The 24,873-nt window shown below is 38.1% G+C and overlaps 1 protein-coding gene and 1 long non-coding RNA gene across 2 annotated transcripts; one reads left to right on the top strand and one right to left on the bottom strand.

Annotated features, from left to right (window-relative positions):
- Positions 1–1,748: 1,748 nt before the first annotated feature.
- Positions 1,749–7,186, bottom strand: LOC118765950. Its single transcript, XR_005001858.1, has 2 exons — positions 7,065–7,186; positions 1,749–1,911 (listed from the first exon to the last, which is right to left on the bottom strand). It is a non-coding gene; the product is annotated as an uncharacterized LOC118765950 (long non-coding RNA).
- LOC115219034 (guanosine-3',5'-bis(diphosphate) 3'-pyrophosphohydrolase MESH1) lies at positions 7,147–21,780 on the top strand. The gene is made up of 4 exons (XM_029789080.2): positions 7,147–7,360; positions 11,073–11,128; positions 12,252–12,333; positions 20,432–21,780. The coding sequence occupies exons 1-4, from the start codon at positions 7,249–7,251 to the stop codon at positions 20,734–20,736; spliced, it is 555 nt and encodes a 184-aa protein (XP_029644940.1). The 5' UTR covers positions 7,147–7,248; the 3' UTR covers positions 20,737–21,780.
- Positions 21,781–24,873: the final 3,093 nt, after the last annotated feature.

Genomic DNA, 24,873 nt, shown 5'->3' with positions numbered 1-24,873 from the left:
TGTATGGATGTATGTATGTGTGTACGTACGTATGTATGTATGTATGTATGCATGTGTAGGAGAACTATTTCATTTTGGTGGAACAGTATCTATCTATGCATGATTTGATTAGTGCAGCTAAACTGTCATTCAACCTGCACATAAATACACAGCGTTGCCTTGTCACCAGGCATGTGTGAAAGTTTTAACAGTTTCAGCCAGGCTTTCGGAACTGCCCAGGAAGTAATTCCACCCCTCCTCGGAACTTTCCAGGAAGTTATTCCACCCCTCCTGAAACTTTCCAGTAAGTAATCCACCCCCTGGAGCTTCCCAGGAAGTCTATCTCCCCACAGAACTTTCCATGAAATCCGTCATCCCCTCGGAATTTTCCAGGAAGTCCCTCCCCTGTTGGAACTTACCAGGAAGACACCTTCCTCGGAACTTTCTGAGGAGGTGTAGTAATTACTTTGTGGAAATTTTCGAGGAGTGGGAGGAATTCTTTGAAAGTTCCAAGCTGGAGGAGGAATTATTTCTGTAAAGTTGCCTTTTGTGGTCGATAAAATAAGTACCAGCTGAACGTTGGGGTTGATGTAATCAACTTGCCCTCTTACTCAAAATTACTGGCGTTGTGCCAAGTTTTGATATCAATATCTACAGGGGTGGGAATTCTATAGAGGTAACATTATTAGGTGCAAAAAAATGGTCTGGGAAGTGTCTGTGAAAGCATACTCTTGGATGAGGAGAAACAGGTAGACCTGGGTGGAACAATAAAGGATTTTAATAGTTGTGATAGAAGAAGCAAAGAGAGAAAATGAAGTATCTGTCAGTTAGTGATATCCTGGAAATCATAACCAATTAGTTGAATGGCTACCATTTCGATGAAGTCTGACATAACCCATCCAGCTCTTAATTATCTTCATTGTCAGGTTTCAACTCTGCATTGGAAAAGAGAACATTCAGCAATTATACAGAGCTACCACTATTTCTAATTGTGATTGTATTGTCATTACATTGTACAATATTCAACTGTTAGGCTTGACCATTTAGAAGTGAAATGTCTTCTTTACAGATGCAGTACTGTGCCAGTGATGGAATCGAACCATGATGTCTTCTGACTTTATAGCAAGTTGTTTACCACAGTTAATCATTCCCATATCCCAAATTTAATACTGTAGTTATCATCATCATCGTCGTCACCATCATTTAACGTCTGCTTTCCATACTGGCATGGGTTGGACTGTTTGACAGGAGCTAGCCAGTCAAGGAGCAGTCCTGATTCCAATTGCCCGTTGTCGAATGGCTTCTATGGCTGGATGCCTTCCTAATGCCAACCATTTTACAGAGTGTGCTGGATGCTTTCTATATGTCACCAGCACAGGAGTGTCTACACAGCACCTGTATGAGTGCATTTTACCTAGAACTGGCACCTGTAAATGACAAGCACTTTCTCTCACTCTTACTTCCTGTTTCTGTTGTACCTGTATTTCAAGGGGCCGGCCTTGTCACTCTCTGTGTCACGCTGAATATCCCCGAGAACTACGTTAAGGGTGCACGTGTCTGTGGAGTGCTCAGCCACTTACACGTTAATTTTACGAGCAGGCTGTTCCGTTGATTCGGATCAACCGGAACCCTCATCGTCGTAACCGACGGAGTGCTTCCACCAAATGACAAGCCTTTAATAACGGATGACTGCAATAAAAAAAAAGAAAAAAATGGATGTGAAGTTAAAGAAAACAAATTTTCTTTGGTTTCACATTAATAATTAAAAATTTTGTTTTACTAAAGACGAAAACCACTTTCTGGTTTTGTATATAGTTTACAAAATTCTTGATATGAACTCGCGTATTGTGACGCATTTTGTTGTTTCCCAGGAAGGTCTTTATGCCAATAATAAACATTATTAGTCAATTGGTTTTCCATTGAACCAACTGACTAATGAAAATAAAAAAATGAAATAAATTAATCTGAGTGTTTATTATTGGCATAATGTCTCCAATGAAAAACAATAAAATTAATACACATAATGAAAAATACATATAAGGGAAATAACTCTTAAAATTTAAGAGCAATTTGAGAGTTATCTAACTTCTTCTAAGAATAGTTCCAATTTTCACCAATACTTAACGGCACACGAACTAAGTCCATGTTACTAACATTATTGGACACGATAAGCTTACACCTGCATGATTCTATTATTTGAGGGAACTAATTAATACATTACGAGTCATTTACTAAAGAAGACACTATGGACTAAATTAGTTTACTTAGAAGTGAAATAGATCAACTAAGCAAAAGATGTAATCTCGGTAATTCAATACGTGTACAATATTGCTTATTTAATAATTGATTCATTTAACATGACTTCGGCAAGTCTAGCCTCGCCGAGAAGTCCATAACAATACCGTTACATGCCTGGATTTGTTTCCTGTACTGGTCCGGAAAATATTAGTTATTGAATGACTTGGATTTTTCGTCACAGCATATTTATTTATACTCTCTTTTACTTGTTTCAGTCATTTTGACTGCGGTCATGCTGGAGCACCGCCTTTAGTCGAGCAAATCGACCCCGGTATTTATTCTTTGTAAGCCTAGTACTTATTCTATCGGTCTCTTTTGCCGAACCGCTAAGTTACGGGGACGCAAACACAACAGCATCGGTTGTCAAGCGATGTTGGGAGGACAAACACACACACACATATATATATACATACATATACGTCAGGCTTCTTTCAGTTTCCGTCTACCAAATCCACTCAGTCGACCCGAGGCTATAGTAGAAGACACTTGCCCAAGGTGCCACGCAGTGGGACTGAACCCGGAACCATGTGGTTGGTAAGCAAGCTACTTACCACACAGCTACTCCTGCGCCTATACGTTAGCTTTTCGTTATGTTCACAGTAACTTACCTAATTTGCATTTAGTTCAATCAATAAATACTGTTAAAATTTTTAGGTTGCATCTTAGTGGAGCTACAACGAAGATAAATAAATAAGTAAATGATATACGACTTGAGATGAAAGGCACTGGTAAGCGACGATTTATTCTCCGTTATGAAATACAATGACTGCCATACATAAACTAAAATAACACAACAGGTTGCAACAAAGATATGTGAAAGACATCGTGGTGGGGCGGGGCTGTTGATTCTGTAGACATAGATGGCGTACTGTTTGCTGGTGTGTAGAGGCAGCCGTTAGTCTGTTGATTGTGCAGTGTTCATACAGCAACGATGTAGGCAGGCGTCTGGTGTAGACGAAAGCGGAGACTGGCTGGTCAAAGATACATCGTTGTCCGAGACGAGTGGCGTGTGCCAAAGGGTATAAAGGATAAGTGATTTTTCAGTCCTTGTGCCTATAGTTGTGGGGATAAGTGTTTTTAGTCCTTGTGCCTATAGTTGTGATGATAAGTCCTTTTTTAGTCCTTGTGCCTATAGTTGTGAGGATAAGTGTTTTTCAGTCCATGTGCCTATAGATGTGAGGATAAGTGTTTTTTAGTCCTTGTGCTTATAGTTGTGACTAAAATTCTTTTCAGTCCTTGTGCCTATATTTGTGAGGATAAGTGTTTTTGTATTCCTTGTGCCTATATTTGTGAGCATAAGTAAATGATTACTTCTGATAGAAACAAAAAGCAGATAAATGAAAAGCTGTGGATTATATAGATGTCCTTAAGGCAGAACGAAATGCAGTCGAGGGGTTAAGTGAGCTCAGTGTCCCTTCTTCAATCTTCTATATATATTCACTGCCGCTACCGATTTCCCAATATCTCCAGCCACTAACAACTCATTGATCATATCTCGTCTATCGCTATTTCTCCCCTTAACAGTCGCGTTTTGCGGACCATACTTTGCTGACGAGCTCTAATCCACCAGAAACATGTGCAGAATTGTCAAATTACTACTAAAGATAAGAGTTACTCATCCTGAATTACATATTGAAACAAATTTAATTAATTATATACCCAGTTTTTTCTTGTTGATATCCAGGTGAGGCGGGATAAAGCGGGGGAATGGAGTCTATAATTATTAAAGTAAATTTCAAAGTTGAGTATAACAAAGACAGAAAAGATGGGCTATAGATAAGGGCTGAGAGATTAGAGATTTGGAGAAGAACAATATATATGATTTGCGTGCTTGTAGGAAGTGATGCATGGAATACAGGAAAGACCGGTGTCTGCAGCCCCGGTCAGGCAGACCTGTAATTAAAATCGTTCCAGCTGTGACCATCCCATTTTTCACTCCGACATGAAGTGCCTGAACCACATTATCCAATACGCTTTTTGTTTTAAATGGTAGGTTGTAATTTGAAGGATGTTAGCTACATTGTTGGCTTCTTCTCCGAGTTATTATAATTGCTCGGGGTCCTAGTCGCGTGTGTATCGTTGGCAATTTTTTTCCCTCCGTCTTCCCTTCTTTGGATCTTTCCTTTTTCTATGTTTCTGACGAAGAGCTCCGCTCGAATCGTTAAATCCTCCTTCTTTCTTTCCTTTCCTGAACGTCCAATAACACTATACTTGTTCCACGTCTTCGCGTTGTTGTGTTTTCATGTTTGGATTAACTTTAATCAAATAAATAAGTACATCGGCAATTTTTGGTGCTCGACCACTTTTGTATCGCAATCGAAGTCATTGTAGTATGTATTAAAATCACAGCCAACACAAAAACCAGAAGTGGAGACATTGTTACGTGTGTATGTGAGTGTCCAAACACACACACATATGCACGCGCCTGTCTATACATATAACTATAAGCATGAGAATACATATATAAAACAAAACATACAAATTTGCATGCGCACTGACTCCAAATACTGCACATATATCCACATACATGCAAAAATACCCTGTTCATGTTGTTGAAATTCCAATGAACGGGCCTTGAATCTAGGTTAGAATCCGACTCTTTCTCTTTTGGCAAGAAATCGTGAAGTAAAACTGTATTTATCACGCGCGCGCACACACACTTTCCTATTGAAGTTAGTTTTTAGTAGCGTTTTGTCAACCGATATATAGTTATAAATATTCTTGAATGGGAGAAGAGGCCTTGACGTAGCTGGCATCCTGTCTCAACTTGAGCCTGCAGGTCCCGACTGTGGGGACGGTAAGCACCCCGACGGGATAATCCTCTTCCGATTCGAGGGAGGTAGACCCGTAGTCTAGGATGCAACGTGCAGCAACACGTTCTCTGGATCCAACTTTGCGGCATCTGTCGTAAACCTTGGTGTCGCCGCATGTAACACAGAGGAGAGAGAACTCAGTATGTATTGGAGCCTAGTTGGCCGCTATCCGTGTTTGCCTGTTGCCGTTGAGACGTCAGGTGATCTAGGATCCTGTGCAACCAATTTCTTCAGCAAAGTATTTATAAACATTGACTGTAATTTTAGTATACATAGCTGGGTGCTAATGCAGTTTCGCACCTTTCCTTGGAAAATGCATTTTTTCTGAAAATTTTTTCTTTCGGATTCGTACGTTTTAGATGTCGGAGATTACGAATATGCAAAAAAAAAAAAAGGAGAAAATTTTAATTCTCCACCCCACATTAAAATTTTTGATTTTGTTTACTTTAAAGAGATCGTAGCAAACTGACGAACATATGCAAATCGAAATTAAATACAGACAAAAACATTAAAGTGAAAAGAATTTGCGTTTTACTTGCGTTTGCCTTAAAAAATCGTAAATAATATAATGTAAATTAAATATACACCACATCCCTATGTGAGTCATTTTATGAGAAACAAACATTAATATTTTATAATTAATGTTATAAAGTTTAATAAGGGACTCAAATTTCACCCCTCTCCAATTTTAAATTTTGAGCATTTTCATCCATCCATCTATTTATTTGTCTGTCTATCTATTTATCCCTATCCGTTTATTCATAAAATATACTTGTCAACTGTGGCGGTCCTATAGAAGACGGTAGCCCCAGGAAGACATTTATATGTATCTATTTCTTTATACACCTATCTTACTGAATTTAAAAGTTTCAAAACGTAGTTTCTTGCATATCCGGAATCTCCATCATCTAAAACATAGGAAGAAAAAAAAATTCGAGAAAGTTCAAAATTTTAAATGGGAGTGGTGGTGGTGATGGGGGTGTTAAAATTTTTTTGCATATTCGTAATCTCCGACATCTAAAACGTAGGAATTTGAAAAAAAAAAACGGATCTTTTCCTTTTGAATGGCACTTTGTAACATAATTTTTAGGTAACTAAAAAGTTTTAAACTTCGTATACTGGTAGAATGTGTTTATAAAACATCATTTTTTCTTGGCTTTATTGAGAAAATTCTATAGTTTGTAAGATATTTCGTCTTTAATTTCGAGCATTTCGGCAATTTTAACCAATCGCCGACGTCCATTTACGTAAATAACATTCTGTGCATAATATGTCCCTCCTTTAAGAAACAGATTGGGTTTATTTACATTTGTGAAGAAAAAAGATACCCTTCCCCCAATCCCTAACCCTAAATTTAAAATAGATCGATACCAGGGTTATAATTATGGGTGACAATTTCATACGACACCGCTACGGAAAATGGGATTTTTTCTAGCGGTGTCAAATGAAAATATCACCCATAATTATGGTCCTAGTATCGATCTATTGCATTTCAATCTATTTTAGATTTAGGGTTAGAGTTAGGGTTAGGGATTGGGGAAAGGTATCTTTTTTTCTTCACAAATGTAAATAAACATAATCTTTTTCTTGAAGGAGAGACATATTCATTATGCACAGAATGTTATTTACCTAAATGGACGTCGGCGATTGGTTAAAATTGCCGAAATGCTCGAAATTAAAGACGAAATATCTTACAACCTATAGAATTTTCTCAATAAAGCCAAGAGAAAATGATGTTTTATAAACACATTCTACCAGTATACGAAGTTTAAAACTTTTTAGTTACCTAGAAATAGTTACAAAGTGCCGTTCAAAAGGAAAAGATCTAAAAAAACTTTTTTAAAAAAATGCATTTTTCAAGGAGAGGTGCGAAACTGCATTAAACCACATAGCAGTGATAATCGAAAGTGTATGGACACTTTTTTTTTCGTTTTAAACACTTATGAATTGAAAGGGGAGAAAAAAAAACCCTACAAATATTTTTCGTGCTTTCTTTTTGCTACATTGGTAGACTATAAATAAAGTTAATTGCCCATTCAGAATGAAAGCAAAGGTAGAAGCCGGAAAAATCGTGAGTGGGATGAGCTGCTATTTGTTTTACGTTCGTTTCTGAAATGTTCGCTAGCTTTACACGTTTGCATTGTGTACAAATGTAAACATGGAAGATATGTTAAGTACAGTGATCAAATGTGCCAACTTCGCGGCTATTAAACACAAAAATCAAAAACGCAAAGACGTGGAAGGAACACCATACATAAACCATCCAATAGGTATTTTCTTGCGATTCATTTTTGAAATGTAAGGCTGGCAAGATCTAAGAGCTTTACTTTATAGAACTGCGGGATGACTCGCACCTAATAGAACATAATTATTTCCCTTTAGGTGTCGAGATCAAATCAAGCTGTGGTCGATATATTATACTATTCTTAGACCCAAAATATGTGATTTTGTACCTAATTTCATCAGTAAGCTGCCGATAAGCCAAGAATAACGAGCGATTTCAATATATGATCGAAGCTATGGCATTTGATATATGCCGCATTTAATTTATTCCTCTACGAAACCAAGTTCAGTCGTAAAATCCCATATCCGTTTCCCTTGAAGTACGAGCCCTTCATTTTCAGAAACATGTATTTTGTTTTGCTTTTCTGCTGTCTGAAATGTTGGTTAGCTTAACCTAATTGTAAGCTTAATTATATCATTATTAATTGAATCCACGTACTTTGTCAAAAGAAGACAAATTTAAGATCGGCAGCAAAACTGAACTTGCCTTAGTTTCGTACACAGTTGTTGTTTCCATCAGTTTAAGGAGTTTTACTTGATGGACCTTAAGATAAGTTCAGTTTTTCATTACTAACGGTAAATATGTAGAAAATAACTAAGGCATTAAGAAGACATGCATATTATGATTAAAGAAACTTTCCGGAGAATTTTGTCAATTATTAAAATAGAGTTATAACAGAGTTATGTCCCTTTAATTAATGCCGCTTTCCTGTTTTGCAATAAAGTACAGGAAATGATTTTTCTTATTGTAGTCGCCCAGAAGGCAGTGTTCTTCATAGCTGGCTAATATCAGGTTCTTGGTTGATTATTAGGATAGTATCTTAAACCATTCATCTATGGGAAACAAATTAGTGTTAAGTTTAATCATTATTTAGGTCATCTTACAAACAATAACTCTGAGCACCTTTTCAAACTCCACCCGTCTAACACCCGTGGACATATTTACAAAGTCAGAAAACAGCACAGCTCCCATGACTTTAGGAAACATATTTTCACGCCGAGAGTTGCTGAAGCATGGAACAAACTGCCGGCATCAGTTGTTAGTTGTCGGAGCACTGCATCCTTCAAAACTTCCATGCTTTCTGAGATTCGCCAACACTACACCTGAATTCTCCCTCTATACACACACAAGCATGTATCTGACTCATACATTGTTCGCTTTCCAGACATTTGTACATTACTGCATATGCTTTATACACACTTTTGACAAGTTGTGGTGCACCTGAGCACTGTATACAATAATTTCATTATTATTATTATTATTCTTAGACAAGGCTGCAAGTGGGTCCCCTCAGCTATGCCAGTCTTCCAAACTTCTTGTTAGCATCCAGTAATTCCTGCTTCTATATTTTAGAGTCCAGCGTTCACAGTAACATAGTAACATAAACTCTACAGCTGAATATGAGAAGCTGAGATTAATATGTCCATTCACTGGATATGCTATTCAAAGTCTTTCATGTAAAATTCCTTTCTCACTGAGGTTTTGCTCAGATATCTGAAGTCTGATTTCCATTTGAGTAGCACTCCTGTTGTCATTAGTGGTGCATGGCCTTGGAATACATTGTAAGTGATGACCTTGGTTTTCATGGCTTCAATCAAAGACCAACCTCCACTCTGCTCAAAAGCTTCTGAGCTTGCTCCTTATGGTCAAACAGCAGGATGATGATATTTGCACAGTCCACATCCATTAGGCCTATAGTAGGGAAACAGACTTCTAAGGTGTAATAGAGAAGGCAATGTTCCTGTTCACATTTATTAATAGCCTCCAAGTGTATAATCCTGGACTATAATGGAAAGGGAGAAGGGCATGAGAGTGTCTCCTTGCAATATTCATACCAGGATAATAATATTTCTTTTAACCAGCAACTACAAGAAACAATTTCAGATATTTTTCTGCATTTGCTTTGTGTTCTTATCAAAATATAGCTGCATTGTAGCTTGTCAAAGTTATAGCAAACAAATTGTTAATATTTAGAAGTATATATTTGTTGACAGAAAAATAAAATTGTTTAAAATTAAATAAATATGACATGCCATCTACATGATAAACAATAGATCAGTTGATGTCAGCATATTTAAAGTTTGAATATTACAATAGTACGAAATCTTGTACTGTCAGACTATCCTCAGGTGATGATAGCAAAATGTGTCTGAGGCAACATATTAGTCATTGAATAATATTATTTTCTTTCCCACTACTTATTTTATTCTTACTTCAACCCTTTTATTACTGTATTTATTTTGAGATGCTCTGTGTTTCTTTCAATTACTTCAACTATAACAAAGAATTTAATAAATTAACTTTGTTATCATTAAGCTAGTGTTAAGAACATAAATTTTAACTAAGATTTGGTGGAAGATTTGAATTCAAAACTTATGAAAACAAGACATTTATACTAAAGAGCCAGAGCCGGTTTCAGCCGGGTTGGTAATGAAAGGGTTAAGCTCTTTATTACTCTAGTCCTTAATGTGCACAAATCGACCTATTATTGATTAAGATTAGGCTGTTTCTTGAATTTTCTTACAATTCACTAATAACCCAAAACATAATATATAACAAATTCAAAAAATGGTATACATAATTTAGTTTATTGTAAGGAAGAGGAGAAATCCAGTGTTTCTGACAGAACCTCATCTCGCTTCTTTCTCACAGCAAACTAAGGCATATGGCTCAGTGGTTAGAGCATCATGAAGTAGTGAGTTCAGTTCCTAGACTGGCCTGTGTGTTGTATTCTTGGAGTTGTAATATCACTGGTGCCAAGCTGTATCAGCCTTTGCCTTTCCCTTGGATAACATCTGTGGTGTGGAGAGGGGAGGCTGGTCTGCATGGGCAACTTGTGCCTTGGAGGGGAACTTTCTAGGTGCTATCCCATGGTCATTCTAGGTGCTATCCCATGGTCATTATTGCAGGTGCTATCCCATGGTCATTCTGGGTGCTATCCCATGGTCATTCTGGGTGCTATCCCATGGTCATTATTGCAGCCAAGACACCACATGCCAAATCCTCACTGATTTCATGAACAGAGATTTCAAAAGCATCTTCCAATGGGGATATACCAATCTTGTCCGTCTATCATAAAAAAGGAACACAAATGCTATACATATCAAGAAAACAGTGAGTCTTTCCCCTTAGTCATGAGCAACACTTAGCTAGCAACTTCATGATTGTTCCAAATGCTAGGTTTCCCTATTTCCAAGGATCTCTTCTGAAGAAAGCAACTCCTTACAATAGCTAGTATTATATCCCAACAACCAACCTTTCACCTCTGAGTCAGAAGTCACTTTGACCTCCAACAATTATTAATGATATCTAAAATTTGGGCCCCTAATTTGCTGCTAGTGTACTCATGTTTATTCTGGTCAATATATATTTGTGCATTTGATACAGTAAATAAAAAATCCCTCTGGTGATGTTTTAAATCTAAAAATAATAAGGTAGATCAGTTGGTCAAAATTTTGGGGTAATATAAACAAATATAGATTGGAGTGAGACTGGAGTCTTTAAAGTCAACTAGTGAAAGCAACAGATATTTTAGTCATATCAGATGTTAATATTAAGTGTGGTCAGAGTCTGATATATTTATTAAGAGTTATTGTTCTTGACATTTGTTAGCTTTTGTACTTCTTATAAGTAGCCTATTTCCATTAAGAATATATATTCAAAATGGATATTGATTTTGCATTCTATTTGTCACTTAGGTGTGTCCTACATACTGACCAACGAAGGAGGTATTACTGACCCACTGGTCATCCAGGTAATCACTTGATTTATTTGTTTATTTTAATATATTTTTCTGGGGTCGATTTACTCAACTAAAAGCAGTGCTCCAGTATGGCCGCAGTCAAATGACTGAAACACGTAAAAGAGATATAAGATATATATATATATATATATGCGAAACTTACTGTTGACAAAAGTCGGGGTGTGTTTTCATTTCATTACTTAATAAATAAAAAAAAAATTATTGTAAATAAACAAACGACACATAAAAAATACATGCCATATACTGAGTGTGCAAGCAGACGGGAGACAGACACAAAAGGTCCCTAATTCTTTATCAGTTGTCAACCAAATGGTACAACTCAGTTTTGCACCATTAAAAATAAGACTGAGAACTTCTCATGCTGGCAGTGTCCACGAAAGTTGCAGAGAATATAGGGTTGAGAGCAAGCAAAACAATACAGAGTGGATATACGAAAGTGAATAAATGTAATTTAAGATGATGGACAAAGATGAAATAAATAAGAAGTGAGAAAATATAACCTTAAGGTCAAAAAGACAAGAATGGTGGGTAACACTTAGAAGGCATCCTAAAGGATATATATATATATTTAAACACTGATTTACCAGCCAGAAAAGGGAATTCCTAGTATATATTTCCTTACATAATATGTATATTTATATATATATGTATATAATGTAGAAAGTATGGTGGGTGATTACACGTAGTTGAATATATACAGAAAGAAATAAGATTAAAAAACACAAGATTTGTTTTACAAGATAATAGCAAAAGTATTACACAATATTGTACAAAACAAGATTTTTTTTCTTCCAACCGAATAACCAGTTTTGCTATCCTTTTCAAATTAAGAGTTTTGGATGAATTTCTGTATTAGACATTCAGAAATTCATCCAAAACTCATAATTTGAAAAGTGATAGTGAAACCAATTATGTTGGAACAAAATAATCTTATTTTGTACAATATTGTGTAATACTTTTGCTATTATGATTCTAATATATTCTTTAGTCTTGTAAAATAAATTTGTGTCTTTTAATCTTGTTTCTTTCCATAAATATGTATATATATATATACATATACACATATACACACAAATATATATCAAAGACCAAATATATATTTCTTTCTTTGCAGGCAGCACTACTTCATGACACAGTAGAAGATACAGACACCACTCTGCAAGAAATTGAAGATCATTTTGGTGAAGAAGTGGCAGGTAAAGTTCTATACTCAGTTTACCACATGTGTTGGTATTACTTGATTACCTGTTGGAAGAGATTAACATTACTCTTGCTAAAACTGACTCTTTGGCAATTCCCATCAAAAGGCCTGTACCTCTTTTCTGTCAAACATTGTTTCTTATGCTGTCTAATAGTGTTTATATTAGAACCATAACAGTTAATGTCTGCTTTCCATGTTGGTAAAGGGTTAAACAGTTTGACTGAAAGTGGTAAGCTGGAGAGCTGCACCAGGTTCCAGTCTGATTTTGGCTTGCTTTCTATAGCTGAATGCCTTTTCTAATGCCAACCACTCCAAGAGTATAGTGGGTGCCTTTTATGTGTCATCAGTATGGCTGCTTTCATGTGTCACTAGCATGGGTGCCTTAACGTGTCACCAGCATGGGTGCCTTTACGTGTCACCAGTATGGGTGCCTTAACGTGTCACCAGCATGGATGCCTTAACGTGTCACCAGCATGGGTGCCTTAACGTGTCACCAGCATGGGTGCCTTTACGTGTCACCAGTATGGGTGCCTTTACGTGTCACCAGCATGGATGCCTTAACGTGTCACCAGCATGGGTGCCTTAATGTGTCACCAGCATGGGTGCCTTAACATGTCACCAGCATGGGTGTCTTAATGTGTCACCAGCATGGGTGCCTTAACGTGTCACCAGTATGGCTGCTTTTATGTGTCACCAGCATGGGTGCTCATATGTGTCACTGGCACCGACCACAACTATATTTTCACTTGGCTTGATGAGTCTTTTCAAGCACAGCAAATTGCCAAGGGTCATGATCACTTGTCATCGCCTCCATGAGACCCATCGCTCAAAGGTCATGCTTCCCCACCACGTCCCATGTCTTCCACAGGTTTCCTCCACAGACAGAGATTGGTACTTCTTTAGGCAGCTGTTCTCATCCATATGCATCACATAACCATACCAGTGCAGTTGCCTCTTTTGCACACATCTGATGTCTCTTATATTCAGTTTTTCTCTCAAGGCACTTACAGCCAGTTTCCCACATGCACACGCACACACACACACACATACACACACTATTGCTTGTTATTATGGGTAGATATATATATAAATGATTTAACAAGAGTGACAGTGAGTTTGAAGTTTCAGCCTGCTTGTCTTCATCGAACAGCCCAATGATATCATCATCATCATCATTATCATCATCACCATTTAACGTCCATGTTCGATGCCAGCATGTGTGGAATAGTACCACAAGAGCTGGCCAGGCCGAAGCCTGCACCAGACTTCTGTGACTGTTTTGGCAGGATTTTTACAGCTGGACGCCTTTCCTAATACCAACCACTCAATAGAGTGGACTTAGTGCTTTTTATGTGGCACAAGCACAGGTGAGGTGAGTAGTGTTTTTACATGGCACAAGCACAGGTGGGATGAGTAGTGCATTTTACGTGGCACAAGCACAGGCAAGATCAGTTTTGGCAAGGTTTTTACAGCTGAATATCCTTCTGAATACCAACCACTTTACAGTGTGGACTGGGTGTTTTTATGTGGCACCTGCACTAACAGGGTCACCAAGTACTTGCAAGACAAAAACTTTTAAGAGGAGAGGCAGGCATTGGAGGAGGTGATGATGAAAAGGTTATAGTGAGACAGGTACAGGTGTCTTGCTGTAGAGGAAGTACAAGATTACCCAGCTGGAGAGAGAAAGATCAGGAATGAATACAGAGACAGGTGTGCTGCCACAAAGAAAATACATGGTTGCCCAACCTTAAGGAAGTGCAGGAGAAAGAGTGAGAGATAGTGGGAGATGGTAGCAAAATGCCAGGCATACTCACAAGAAACGGGGATCAGAGTATAAATGAGATGGTTGAGTAAAGGAAGAGAAAGATATAGATAGTGATAAGTGCCAGGATATACCCTTAAGGTTCAAATGCCATAATATAAGTGACAGGGTATTGCAAAGAGAGTGCAAGTAAGTGGCGAAAGACCTGGGTATATCTAGAGTTGGAGGGGTACCAGATAGCAATGATACAGCAGAACATAGTGAATGAAGGGGGAAATGTGAGAAAAAGGAGATGTAGATTGGTTTGTTGAGGTGGGGTATGGGAAAAGTTTTCTTGTTATGTATGGATGGAACACTCAAGTTGGGGGCTAGCAGATGGCAATAATAGAGTGAGACAAGGCATCTGGGTAGAACGCACAGGTCGGGAGCAAGCAGAAAGCAATCATACAATGGCACCAGATCAAGAGGACAAAATTGGAGAGTGGTAGGTAATCGTAGTACAGGAAGCAGAAATGTGAGGAAGAGAAGAGATGTAGAGACGTAGTTTGGTTCGTTGTGGTAGAGTGTGGGCAGGACACACAGTACTTCTAGAACTCAGTTTCGCTGATATGGGTGGGTTTTCTCAAGAATATCATACTGCCAGACATCTCAGTCCATAGTCATTTCCTCAGTGAGGTCCAACCTCCTGAGATCAGTCCTTACCACTTCATCCCATGTCTTTCTGGGTCAGCCATATATGTTATATCTAATGAACTTCTGCACAGCTCCCATATACCAAATTCCACTCAGAAAATATTGCTCAGACTAAGGCTAAAGCAGGTGACACTTGCCCAGGGTGCTGTACAGTAGGATCAAGCCAAGAGCCCCTTGGCTATAAAGTAAACATCTTGACCACACCACCAGGCCTGTACCTAATTAATATATTCATATCACATTTATATTCTTTTCTAGGTATAAGGCCTGAAATTTTTTGGGAGCGGGGGTGGGGGGTGGGGTGGTGGTCATCGATTAGATGGCCCCCAGCATGCAACTGGTACTTAATTTATCGACCTCAAAAGGATGAAAGGCAAAGTTGACCATGGCAGAATTTGAACTCAGAACGTGAAGACAGACAAAATACTGCTAAGCATTTCACCTGGCACCTAACATGCTAATGTTTCTGTCAGCTCACCACCTTATATCACGTTTATATTATATACACACTGGTACATACAAACGTTAACATACATACAAGCATACTCATACACCATACACATGCAAACACAAACATATAGATACTTATACACACATACACATCTTTACACATAAGCATTCACATAGACAAACCTTATACACACATACAATGACACAAGCTTATGTACATACACATCACACATATATGCACAGAAATATTATTGCTCACCAGACACAGATACATGCAGAAAGATATGTGAAAAATATGTCAGTGTTCTCTGTGCAATGACATGTTTCTGTAAATTATTTCTACATTATTTATAAAATACCAGCTTGTCACCATTGTTGATTTATTTTCATAGATTTGCATAATTTGTTGAACATATAATGTCTATTATATCTTTAATATTTTTGGTGTGTCTGTAATTTTGAAATTTTTAGTATTGTTTCGATATTGAATATTTTTAGTGCTGTTTTGATATTGAACTTTTTAATGAGAGATGCATTAAATATATTATAATTACTCCTTTTGGCTTGGTTTGTATTGAAATGTTTTTGAATTGTTGAATTTCTCTGATTTCTTATCTTTAATTTGAAAAATATTTATACCTAAGGTATCAGGTTCAATGCTTGAGCAGTTCCCAACACTATATATATATATATACACATATAGACATATCCTTCATCATCATCATCATCATCATCGTTTAACGTCCGCTTTCCATGCTAGCATGGGTTGGACGGTTCAACTGGGGTCTGGCAAGCCCGAAGGCTGCACCAGGCCAGTCAGATCTGGCAGTGTTTCTACAGCTGGATGCCCTTCCTAATGCCAACCACTCCGAGAGTGTAGTGGGTGATTTTATGTGCCACCGACACAGGTGCCAGACGAGGCTGGCAGACGGCCACGCTCGGATGGTATTTTTTATGTGCCACCGACACAGGTGCCAGACGAGGCTGGCAGACGGCCACGCTCGGATGGTGTTTTTTATGTGCCACCGACACAGGTGCCAGACGAGGCTGGCAGACGGCCACGCTCGGATGGTGTTTTCTTATGTGTCACCGGCACAGGTGCCAGACGAGGCTGGCGAACAGCCATGCTCGGATGGTGTTTGTTACGTGCCTTCAGCACGGAGGCCAGTCGATGCGGTACTGGCTACGGTCACGTTCAGATGGCTTTCTTATGTGCCACCGGCACTGGTACCATAAAGGATACAAATAGGATACAAATTCCATTGATGTACATCTATTTTGATTTGGTTTTGATTTTGATTTTGATTTTGATTTTCACTTGCCTCAACAGATCTTCTCAAGTGTCACAATAAGGAAGGTATGCACAGGTGGACTGACTACGTCCCAGGTAGGGGCCACGGGATATGGCTTCACTAGTCTTGCCGGGTCTTCTCACGCACAGCATACTTCCATAGGTCTCGGTCTCTAGTCATTTCCATGGTGAGACCTAATGTCCGAAGGTCGTGCTTCACCACCTCGTCCCAGGTTTTCCTGGGTCTACCTCTTCCACGGGTTCCCTCAACTGCTAGGGATTGGCACTTTCTCACACACCTATCTTCATCCATTCTCGCCACATGACCATACCAGCGCAATCGTCTCTCTTGCACACCACAACTGATGCTTCTTAGGTACAACATTTCTCTCAAGGTACTAACGCTCTGTCGAGTAAGTACACTGACATTACACATCCATCGGAGCATACTGGCTTCATTCCTCACGAGCTTACGCATGTCCTCAGCAGTCACGGCCCATGTTTCACTGCCATGTAGCATAGCTGTTCGTACACATGCATCATACAGTCTGCCTTTTACTCTGAGCGAGAGGCCTTTAGTCACCAGCAGAGGTAAGAGCTCCCTAAACTTTGCCCAGGCTATTCTTATTCTAGCAGTTACACTTTCAGCGCACCCACCCCCACTACTGACTTGGTCACCTAGATAGCGGAAGCTATCAACTACTTCTAGTTTTTCCCCCCGGAAAGTGACGGAAGTTGTTTTCTGCAGATTTTCGGAGGTCAATGCTCCCGAGCATCTGCCACATACAAAAACTATCTTCCCAGTTAGCCTACCTTTGACATTGCTGCACCTCTTATGTGTCCATAGCTTACACTGGGTACATCTTATAGAGTTTCTACCTACACCTTTTCTACAGATCGAGCAGGGCCATCTTCCTGAGGATATTTGTGGATTGTCTACCTTTCTACTTATTAGTACTTTGGTTTTAGCTAGGTTGACTCTAAGGCCCCTCGATTCTAAACCCTCCTTCCACACCTGGAACTTCTGCTCCAGTTCTGATAGTGACTCAGCAATTAGAGCGAGGTCGTCAGCATAGAGGAGCTCCCAGGGGCAGCCTGTCTTGAATTCCTCCACAATTGCCTGGAGGACTATGATAAATAGGAGGGGGCTGAGTACTGAACCCTAGTGGACCCCAACCTCTACTTTGAATTCTTCTGTGTACATGTTGCCAACCCTAACCTTACTTACGGCATCTCTGTACATGGCTTGCACAGCCCTCACCAGCCATTCATCTATCCCTAGTTTCCTCATTGACCACCAGATGAGGGATCGGGGGACCCTATCAAAGGCTTTCTCCATGTCAACGAAAGCCAGGTACAGGGGCTTATCTTTGGCTAGGTATTTCTCCTGCAGCTGCCTTACCAGGAATATAGCATCAGTGGTGCTTTTCCCTGGCACGAACCCAAACTGCATCTCATCTAAACTAACTCTCTCTCTCTAATTAGTTGGGCTATGACCCTCTCCATAACCTTCATTACCTGATCCAACAGCTTGATACCTCTGTAATTATTTGTATCCAGGGCATCACCTTTACCTTTGTAGCAGTTGACTAGTATGCTGCTACACCAGTCATTGGGTATGACTCCTTCGTGTATCACCTGGTTGACTATACGGGTGACTAGGTTATAGCCGACACTGCCAGATATTTTGAGCATCTCTGCAGTAATTCCTGATGGGCCTGGGGCTTTCCCTGTCTTCATGCTTCTAATTGCCTTAGCTACCACGGAACTATCAACTCGGATAGCTGGTCCCTCTGTTGGGTCAACATTCGGCAGACTCTCTTTATCCCATTCATTTTCTTTATTCAGCAACCTATATATATATATAGACATATTCTTATATATATATATAAATTAACAAGAATGAGTTAAAAATCCAAAGCTGTAAAAGATTTCAGAACATTTATAAATAGGTTTTACAGCTGTTTCCGGGATATTTTATATATCCCTTCATCGGAGATGGTGTGAGAAATTGGTTAAGCAATAGTTATTCTAGATAAGATATGAAATAGAGAGTGAAGTGAAAATGGATGTGAGATGAAGGGATATATAAAATATCCCAGAAACAGCTTCTAATTTATAATTGTTCTGAAATCTTTCACAGCCGTGGATTTTTATCTCATTCTGTTAATTTTTTTATATATACACATGCTGATATATGACCTATGTTGGACACCTCATTTGCATAATCACCGAAACTGGAGCTTAACTATAGTCTGTCGCTAGCACTGACTCAGCATTACCTGACACCTTAGGGTCTTCTTGACACCATTACCTCTCATAACCTATATATATATATATATATATATATATATATATATATATATGTATGTATGCTGAGACCCCCTTCAGTCATGACTGACTATGGGATTGCACCTAGAAAGTTACCCTCCTAGGCATAAGTCCGGGCAAGGTTGTTTTTATGGAAGACCAGCAGTCGCCAATGCATACCGACCTCTCCTCTCCATGCCACCAGTGTTATCCAAGGGAAAGGCAAAGGCCGATACAGCTTGGCACCTGCAACGTTGCGACTCATTTCAACACCTGAGTGAACAGGAGCAATGTGAAATAAAGTGTCTTGCTCAAGAACACAATACGCAGCCCGGTCTGGGATTCAAGCTAACAACCTCATGATCGTAAGCTTGATGCTCTAACCACTGAGACATGCGCATTCACACACACACACACATACACATATATATGCATAGGTAAGCTGGTAGAATCATTAGCACCTTAGTCAAAATGCTCAGCAGTATTTCATCTGTCTACATTTTGAGTCCAAATACTGCTGAGGCTGACTTTGCTTTTCATCCTTTCAAGGTGATTAAAACAAGTAACAGTTGTGTATTGTGGTTGATGGAATCAACTTAACTACTCCTGGATATGAGTATAAAAACTGCATCCTCTGCCAAGTCATGTTGAGCCAGTGTGGCAGTGTAGGCTCATGAAACCAGTATGATCTTAAGCTCAAATTCACAGTGTCTACAATAGACTGGCGTATATGTTCCCCACCTGAACAGGACGCCAGTCCATTGCAGGTGAGCTGCAAGATGCAGGAGGAAAGAGTCAGCAGAACTGCGTAGAGCTTAGGTGTTTTGCTCATAAACACACACATTGCCCGGTCTGAGATACGAACCCACAATCCCTTGACCACGAGTCCGCTGCTCTAACCACTAGGCCATGTGCCTCCACTTATTTATGTATATATATATATATATATATACACACACATACATACATACATACATACATACATACATACATACATACATACATACATACATACATACATACATACATACATACATACATACATACATACATACATACATACATACATACATGCATGCATGCATGCATGCATACGTATGTGTGTGTGTGTGTTATTCTTTACACTTTTATTGCTTTCAGTCACTGGAGTGCAACCATCCTGGGACACTGCTTTTAAAAATATTTAGTCAATCATATTTACACCAGTCCTTGTTTTCAAGTCTTGTAATTATATTATTGATCTCTATTTGTCCAACTGATAAACTATGGGATATAAACAGCAGTAAGGGAGGTAAGCAAAAATACCAACATGATCACAGATACAGACACATACACACACAAAACATACACAAACACACAAATATGCAATTCTAGCATACATCCATATGGCAATGTTTTGCAGAGTTTTCCTTTACCAAATTCAATCTAGTAGTAATGTGTCATAACATGCCCAATGTGCCATGCGGTGAATCCAAATTCAAAACCATGTCATTGCAAATTCTTGACCACAAGTCCCTGAAGGTGCTTGTATACCTTATAATACCTTTATCTATCTCTCACTGTCTATTTTCTCTCTTTTGTTGACAGGAATTGTTGCTGAAGTAACAGACGACAAAAGTCTAGCCAAGGCAGAGCGTAAGAAACTGCAAATCGAACATGCAAAGAATAGCAGCCACCGTGCAAAGTTGGTGAAACTGGCAGACAAACTATACAACCTTCGTGATTTGAACCGAAGTACACCAGTTGGCTGGACTGAAGAAAGGGTCCAACAGTATTTTGTATGGGCAAAGAAAGTTGTCAGAAATCTTGCCGGGACCAATGAACCAATGGAGAAGGCACTTGATATTATTTTCCAAGAAAGAAATATATCTGAATTGGAGTTACTGAATTGATGGACTGGTGACTGCAGGGAAGGTTCAAAGAGCTGGACATACTAACCACAGAGTCAGTTAACAGGAACAGACAATGCTATTATCTTCTTAATAATAAATGCAATATCCAGCAAGGGCCATACTATGTCCTCTACAATTGCTACCATTTGTCTTACAACCTTTGGTGATGATCAGATAGTGAGTAAGGATGAGTTCATGATGATGGATGAACACTGCAGAAACAGACACTTTGGTTTTACAATGTTTTGTATGATCTTTCATGGTTATCTGACACATATCATCTTGCTAATGTTTGTTTATGAGAGGCAAAAAATCTTATTTAAAACCCGAACATGTACTGATCCCTATATACTGGAGTATCTTTCATAGGTTTAAGATTATGTTACTATTCACTCCACATATGCACACACACACACACACACATTTATTTTGAAGACAAATTGACATCCATAAAAAAAATGACTGTCATCACATGATAAGAAAGTCTTCCTATATTAATATCTTTCAGCCATTTGCTCACATTTGATTTGTGTCTTTTACAGTCACTACAACAGTCTTTGTTCAATTGAACTTGTTGACTTCTTACTACCTCTGTTTTATACCATCTGCTTTACCTGTCTTACTGTCTTTACTCTGCCTCAGTTCGAAGATCAAGCATCAGCAACCTTTATTTTAGCAGCAAGCCTTCTGAGATGTTGCTCATCATATATTGAGCTACACCATTCACCCTTTTGTTACCATATTTCTGTTGAGATGCTCTGTGTTTTTTTACAATTAATTTTAAATATGACAAAGAATTTAGTAAAATAACTTATCACTAAACTAGTGTTAGGAACATAAATTGCGACTAAGCTTTGGTGGAAGATTTTAATTCAGAACTTTTGAAAACAAGACATTTCTACTACAGAGTCAGAGGCAGTTTCAAGCAGGTTGGTATCAAAAGGGTTAAAGTATTAATTGAATAAACCTTGTCTGTAATACAGGGATCACTATATATTACCCTAAGCAAATTCTAAAATCTTAATAGAGAGAAAGTGTGAGTGAGAGAGAAAGAAACAAAATTGTTCAAATTTACTTTATTAGACCAACGGAATATGCTATGAAATTTTAGTAAACAGTTATGTTTATATAATCTTGATATTTATATATGTCTTACTAAAAGCTATAAAGGACTGTATGTAACCTGAGTGCTACTGGTTACCCATTTTTGCCATCAACCAATATAAATTATCATCACCCACTTCTTTTTTTTTTTCTTTTTCTTTTTTTATTTTTTACAAAAAAAACAATATTTCTTTGAAAATTGTTTGTGCTTTTTTTTATTATACACTAGCAGTATCGCCCGGCGTTGCTCGGGTTTGTAAGGGAAATAACTATATAAGCATTTTTAGAGAGTTACTTCCCTTATAGATGCCAATTCGGGCTTTCTTAGCCATTTCTGTTTTGGTGTCTTCAAGCCATGAAGTCGTTGTTCTAAAAGAACACTGGTCTCCTTGACAACGCTTTACGACCTTGATTTCCTTACACTCCCTTCCCCACAGCTTCACGGGGGAGGGAAGAAGGGGGAGAAGCAAACAGGTGCAGGTGTGACCATGGACGCCAACTCCGCCGCCATCGACACATGAAAAATTATGCATTAAAATGGAATAAAAAATGATGTTAAATTATTTTTAAAATCGTAGACTCATCGTAGACGCGCGCTAATACTCAGATGGGCTCGATATGAATCACGACTATAAGATACCCGAATTTGGTTAAACTGCACCGCAAAATCTGGGAGTAGTTAGGAATCTAAATCGAAGGGGACAGACACTCACACAACTACAGTTTTATATATATACATATATATTTATATGGACAATAGAAACTGGTGGACATCAGTGGTTCACTGGTTTTATTCAACATTTGTGTCATTATCTCAGGAATATTGATTATAAAAAGAAAGAGTGAGTGAGAGAGAAGAGGAAGAAAATTTATATATGTGTGTGTGTGTGTGTGTGTATGATTAGATACTCTTTTACTCATTTCAGTCATTTGACTGTGGCCATGCTCGAGCACTGCCTTTAGTTGAACAAATTGATTCCAGGACTTATTCTTTGTAAGCTTAGAACTTATTCTATCAGTCCCTTTTACCGAAGTGTTAAGTTACGGGGATGTAAACACATCAACATCGGTTGTCAAGTGATTGGGAGGTGGGGCAAACACAAACATCATCATTATCATCATCATGGTTTAATATCCACTTTCCATGCTGGCATGGGTTAGATGGTTTGATTGAGGACTGACTTCTTTCAGTTTCCATTTACCAAATCCACTCACAAGGCTTTGGTCGGCTCAAGGCCATAGTAGAAGACACTTGCCCAAGGTTTCATGTAGTGGGCCTAAACTCGGAGCCATGTTGTTGGGAAGCAAGCTTCTTACCACACAGCCACTCCTGCACCTAGGACCAAGCATGGCTGTGTGGTAAGAATTTTGCTTCCCAACCACATGCATAGTTCTGAATTCAGTCCCACTACATGGCACCTTGAGCCAGTGTCTTCTACTCTAGCCCTCAGCTGACCAGAATATTGTGAGTGGATTTGGTTGGCAGAAATTTAAAGAAGCTCATCATATCTATCTATCTCTCTTCCTATCTATGTAAATATTTTAAGAATTCGCTTAGGCATAGCAATATATATATTGAGTGTTAGAACTCAATATGTGGGGGGACAAACACAGACACAAACGTATGCACACACATACATACATACATATATACATACATATAAATATATATATACATATATATACACACACACACACACATATATATATATATATATAATATATATATATATTATATATATATATATACATATATATATACACATTTATATATATATACATATATATATACATATATATATATATATATATATATATATATATACACACATATATATACTTATATATACATATATATACACACATATATATACTTATATATACATATATATATACACATATATATATACATATATATACACATATATATATATACATATATATACACATATATATACATATATATACACACATATATATATATACATATATATACACATATATATACATATATATACACACATATATATATACATATATATACACACACACACACTATATATATATATATATATATATATATATATACACATATATATACATATATACGATGGGCTTCTTTCAGTTTCCATCTACCAAATCCACTCACAAGGCTTTGGTCAGCCCGAGGCTATAGTAGAAGATACTTGCCCAAGGTGCCACATAGTGGGACTGAACCCGGAACCATGAGGTTTGTAAGCAAGCTACTTACCACACAGCCACTCCTACACCTATATATATCTGTTGATTTACTAGAAGCAACAAATGACAGGGCTCATTACAAATTTAGAGTATTGTTTGATACATTTAACTGAGAGGCTCTGATTTCCAGTACTCAGAGTTTCTCATTTCTGATCATCAGTCGGTAAGCCAAGCTTGGCTTTCTTTTGAATGTCCACTGTCAGAATATTTTTTGAAATATGAAATAAAATTTTGAAGGAAGTACTTATCTTTATGTTCTTTCATTTACATGCACACTCTTTTATTCTTTTACTTGTTTCAGTCATTTGACTGTGGCCATGCTGGAGCACTGTTTTGAAGAGTTTTAGTCTTACCACACAGCCACTCCTACGCCTATAAAACAAATGCTTCACCTGCAGGGGGACTTGAACCCACGACCCTCAGATGACTCTGTGAAGATTCAGTCATAAAAGTCTGATGCTCTACTGACTGAGCTATGCGGGCTCTATATTTTATGTCTAATTATTTCTTTGTTTAATAGTGCTCACTTGCTTAGTAAATATTGCTTTCATTATTTTATCACAGTCATAATCTCTCTCTTTTAAACAATAACAGTTTTAGTCCAACAACAGAGGGAGAAGCAATTTGTCAAGTTTTACCTTCTCTTTCAAGCAACATACAATTCAGCAGCCCATCTGTAAGCTTTGCAGTGTGTGTGTGAGAGAGAGAGAAATAGAGAAGGAGAGAGAGAATATTACAAACAATGAATGAAATAAACATGAAAAGAAAAAAATTGTATAAATACTAGGCTGA

Source organism: Octopus sinensis, linkage group LG14, assembly GCF_006345805.1.
Source record: "Octopus sinensis linkage group LG14, ASM634580v1, whole genome shotgun sequence".
In the NCBI taxonomy this organism is placed as follows: Eukaryota; Metazoa; Mollusca; class Cephalopoda; order Octopoda; family Octopodidae; genus Octopus; species Octopus sinensis.
Note: the sequence above shows the minus strand (reverse complement) of the source record. Positions and strands in the feature narration are given on the sequence as shown.

Coding starts and splice junctions, on each gene's coding strand:
- LOC115219034 (XM_029789080.2), top strand. CDS start 7,249: ATGGAAGATATGTTAAGTACAGTGATCAAATGTGCCAACTTCGCGGCT. Junction 11,129..12,251: donor CTGACCCACTGGTCATCCAG/GTAATCACTTGA, acceptor CTTTCTTTGCAG/GCAGCACTACTTCATGACAC. Junction 12,334..20,431: donor TTTTGGTGAAGAAGTGGCAG/GTAAAGTTCTAT, acceptor TTTTGTTGACAG/GAATTGTTGCTGAAGTAACA.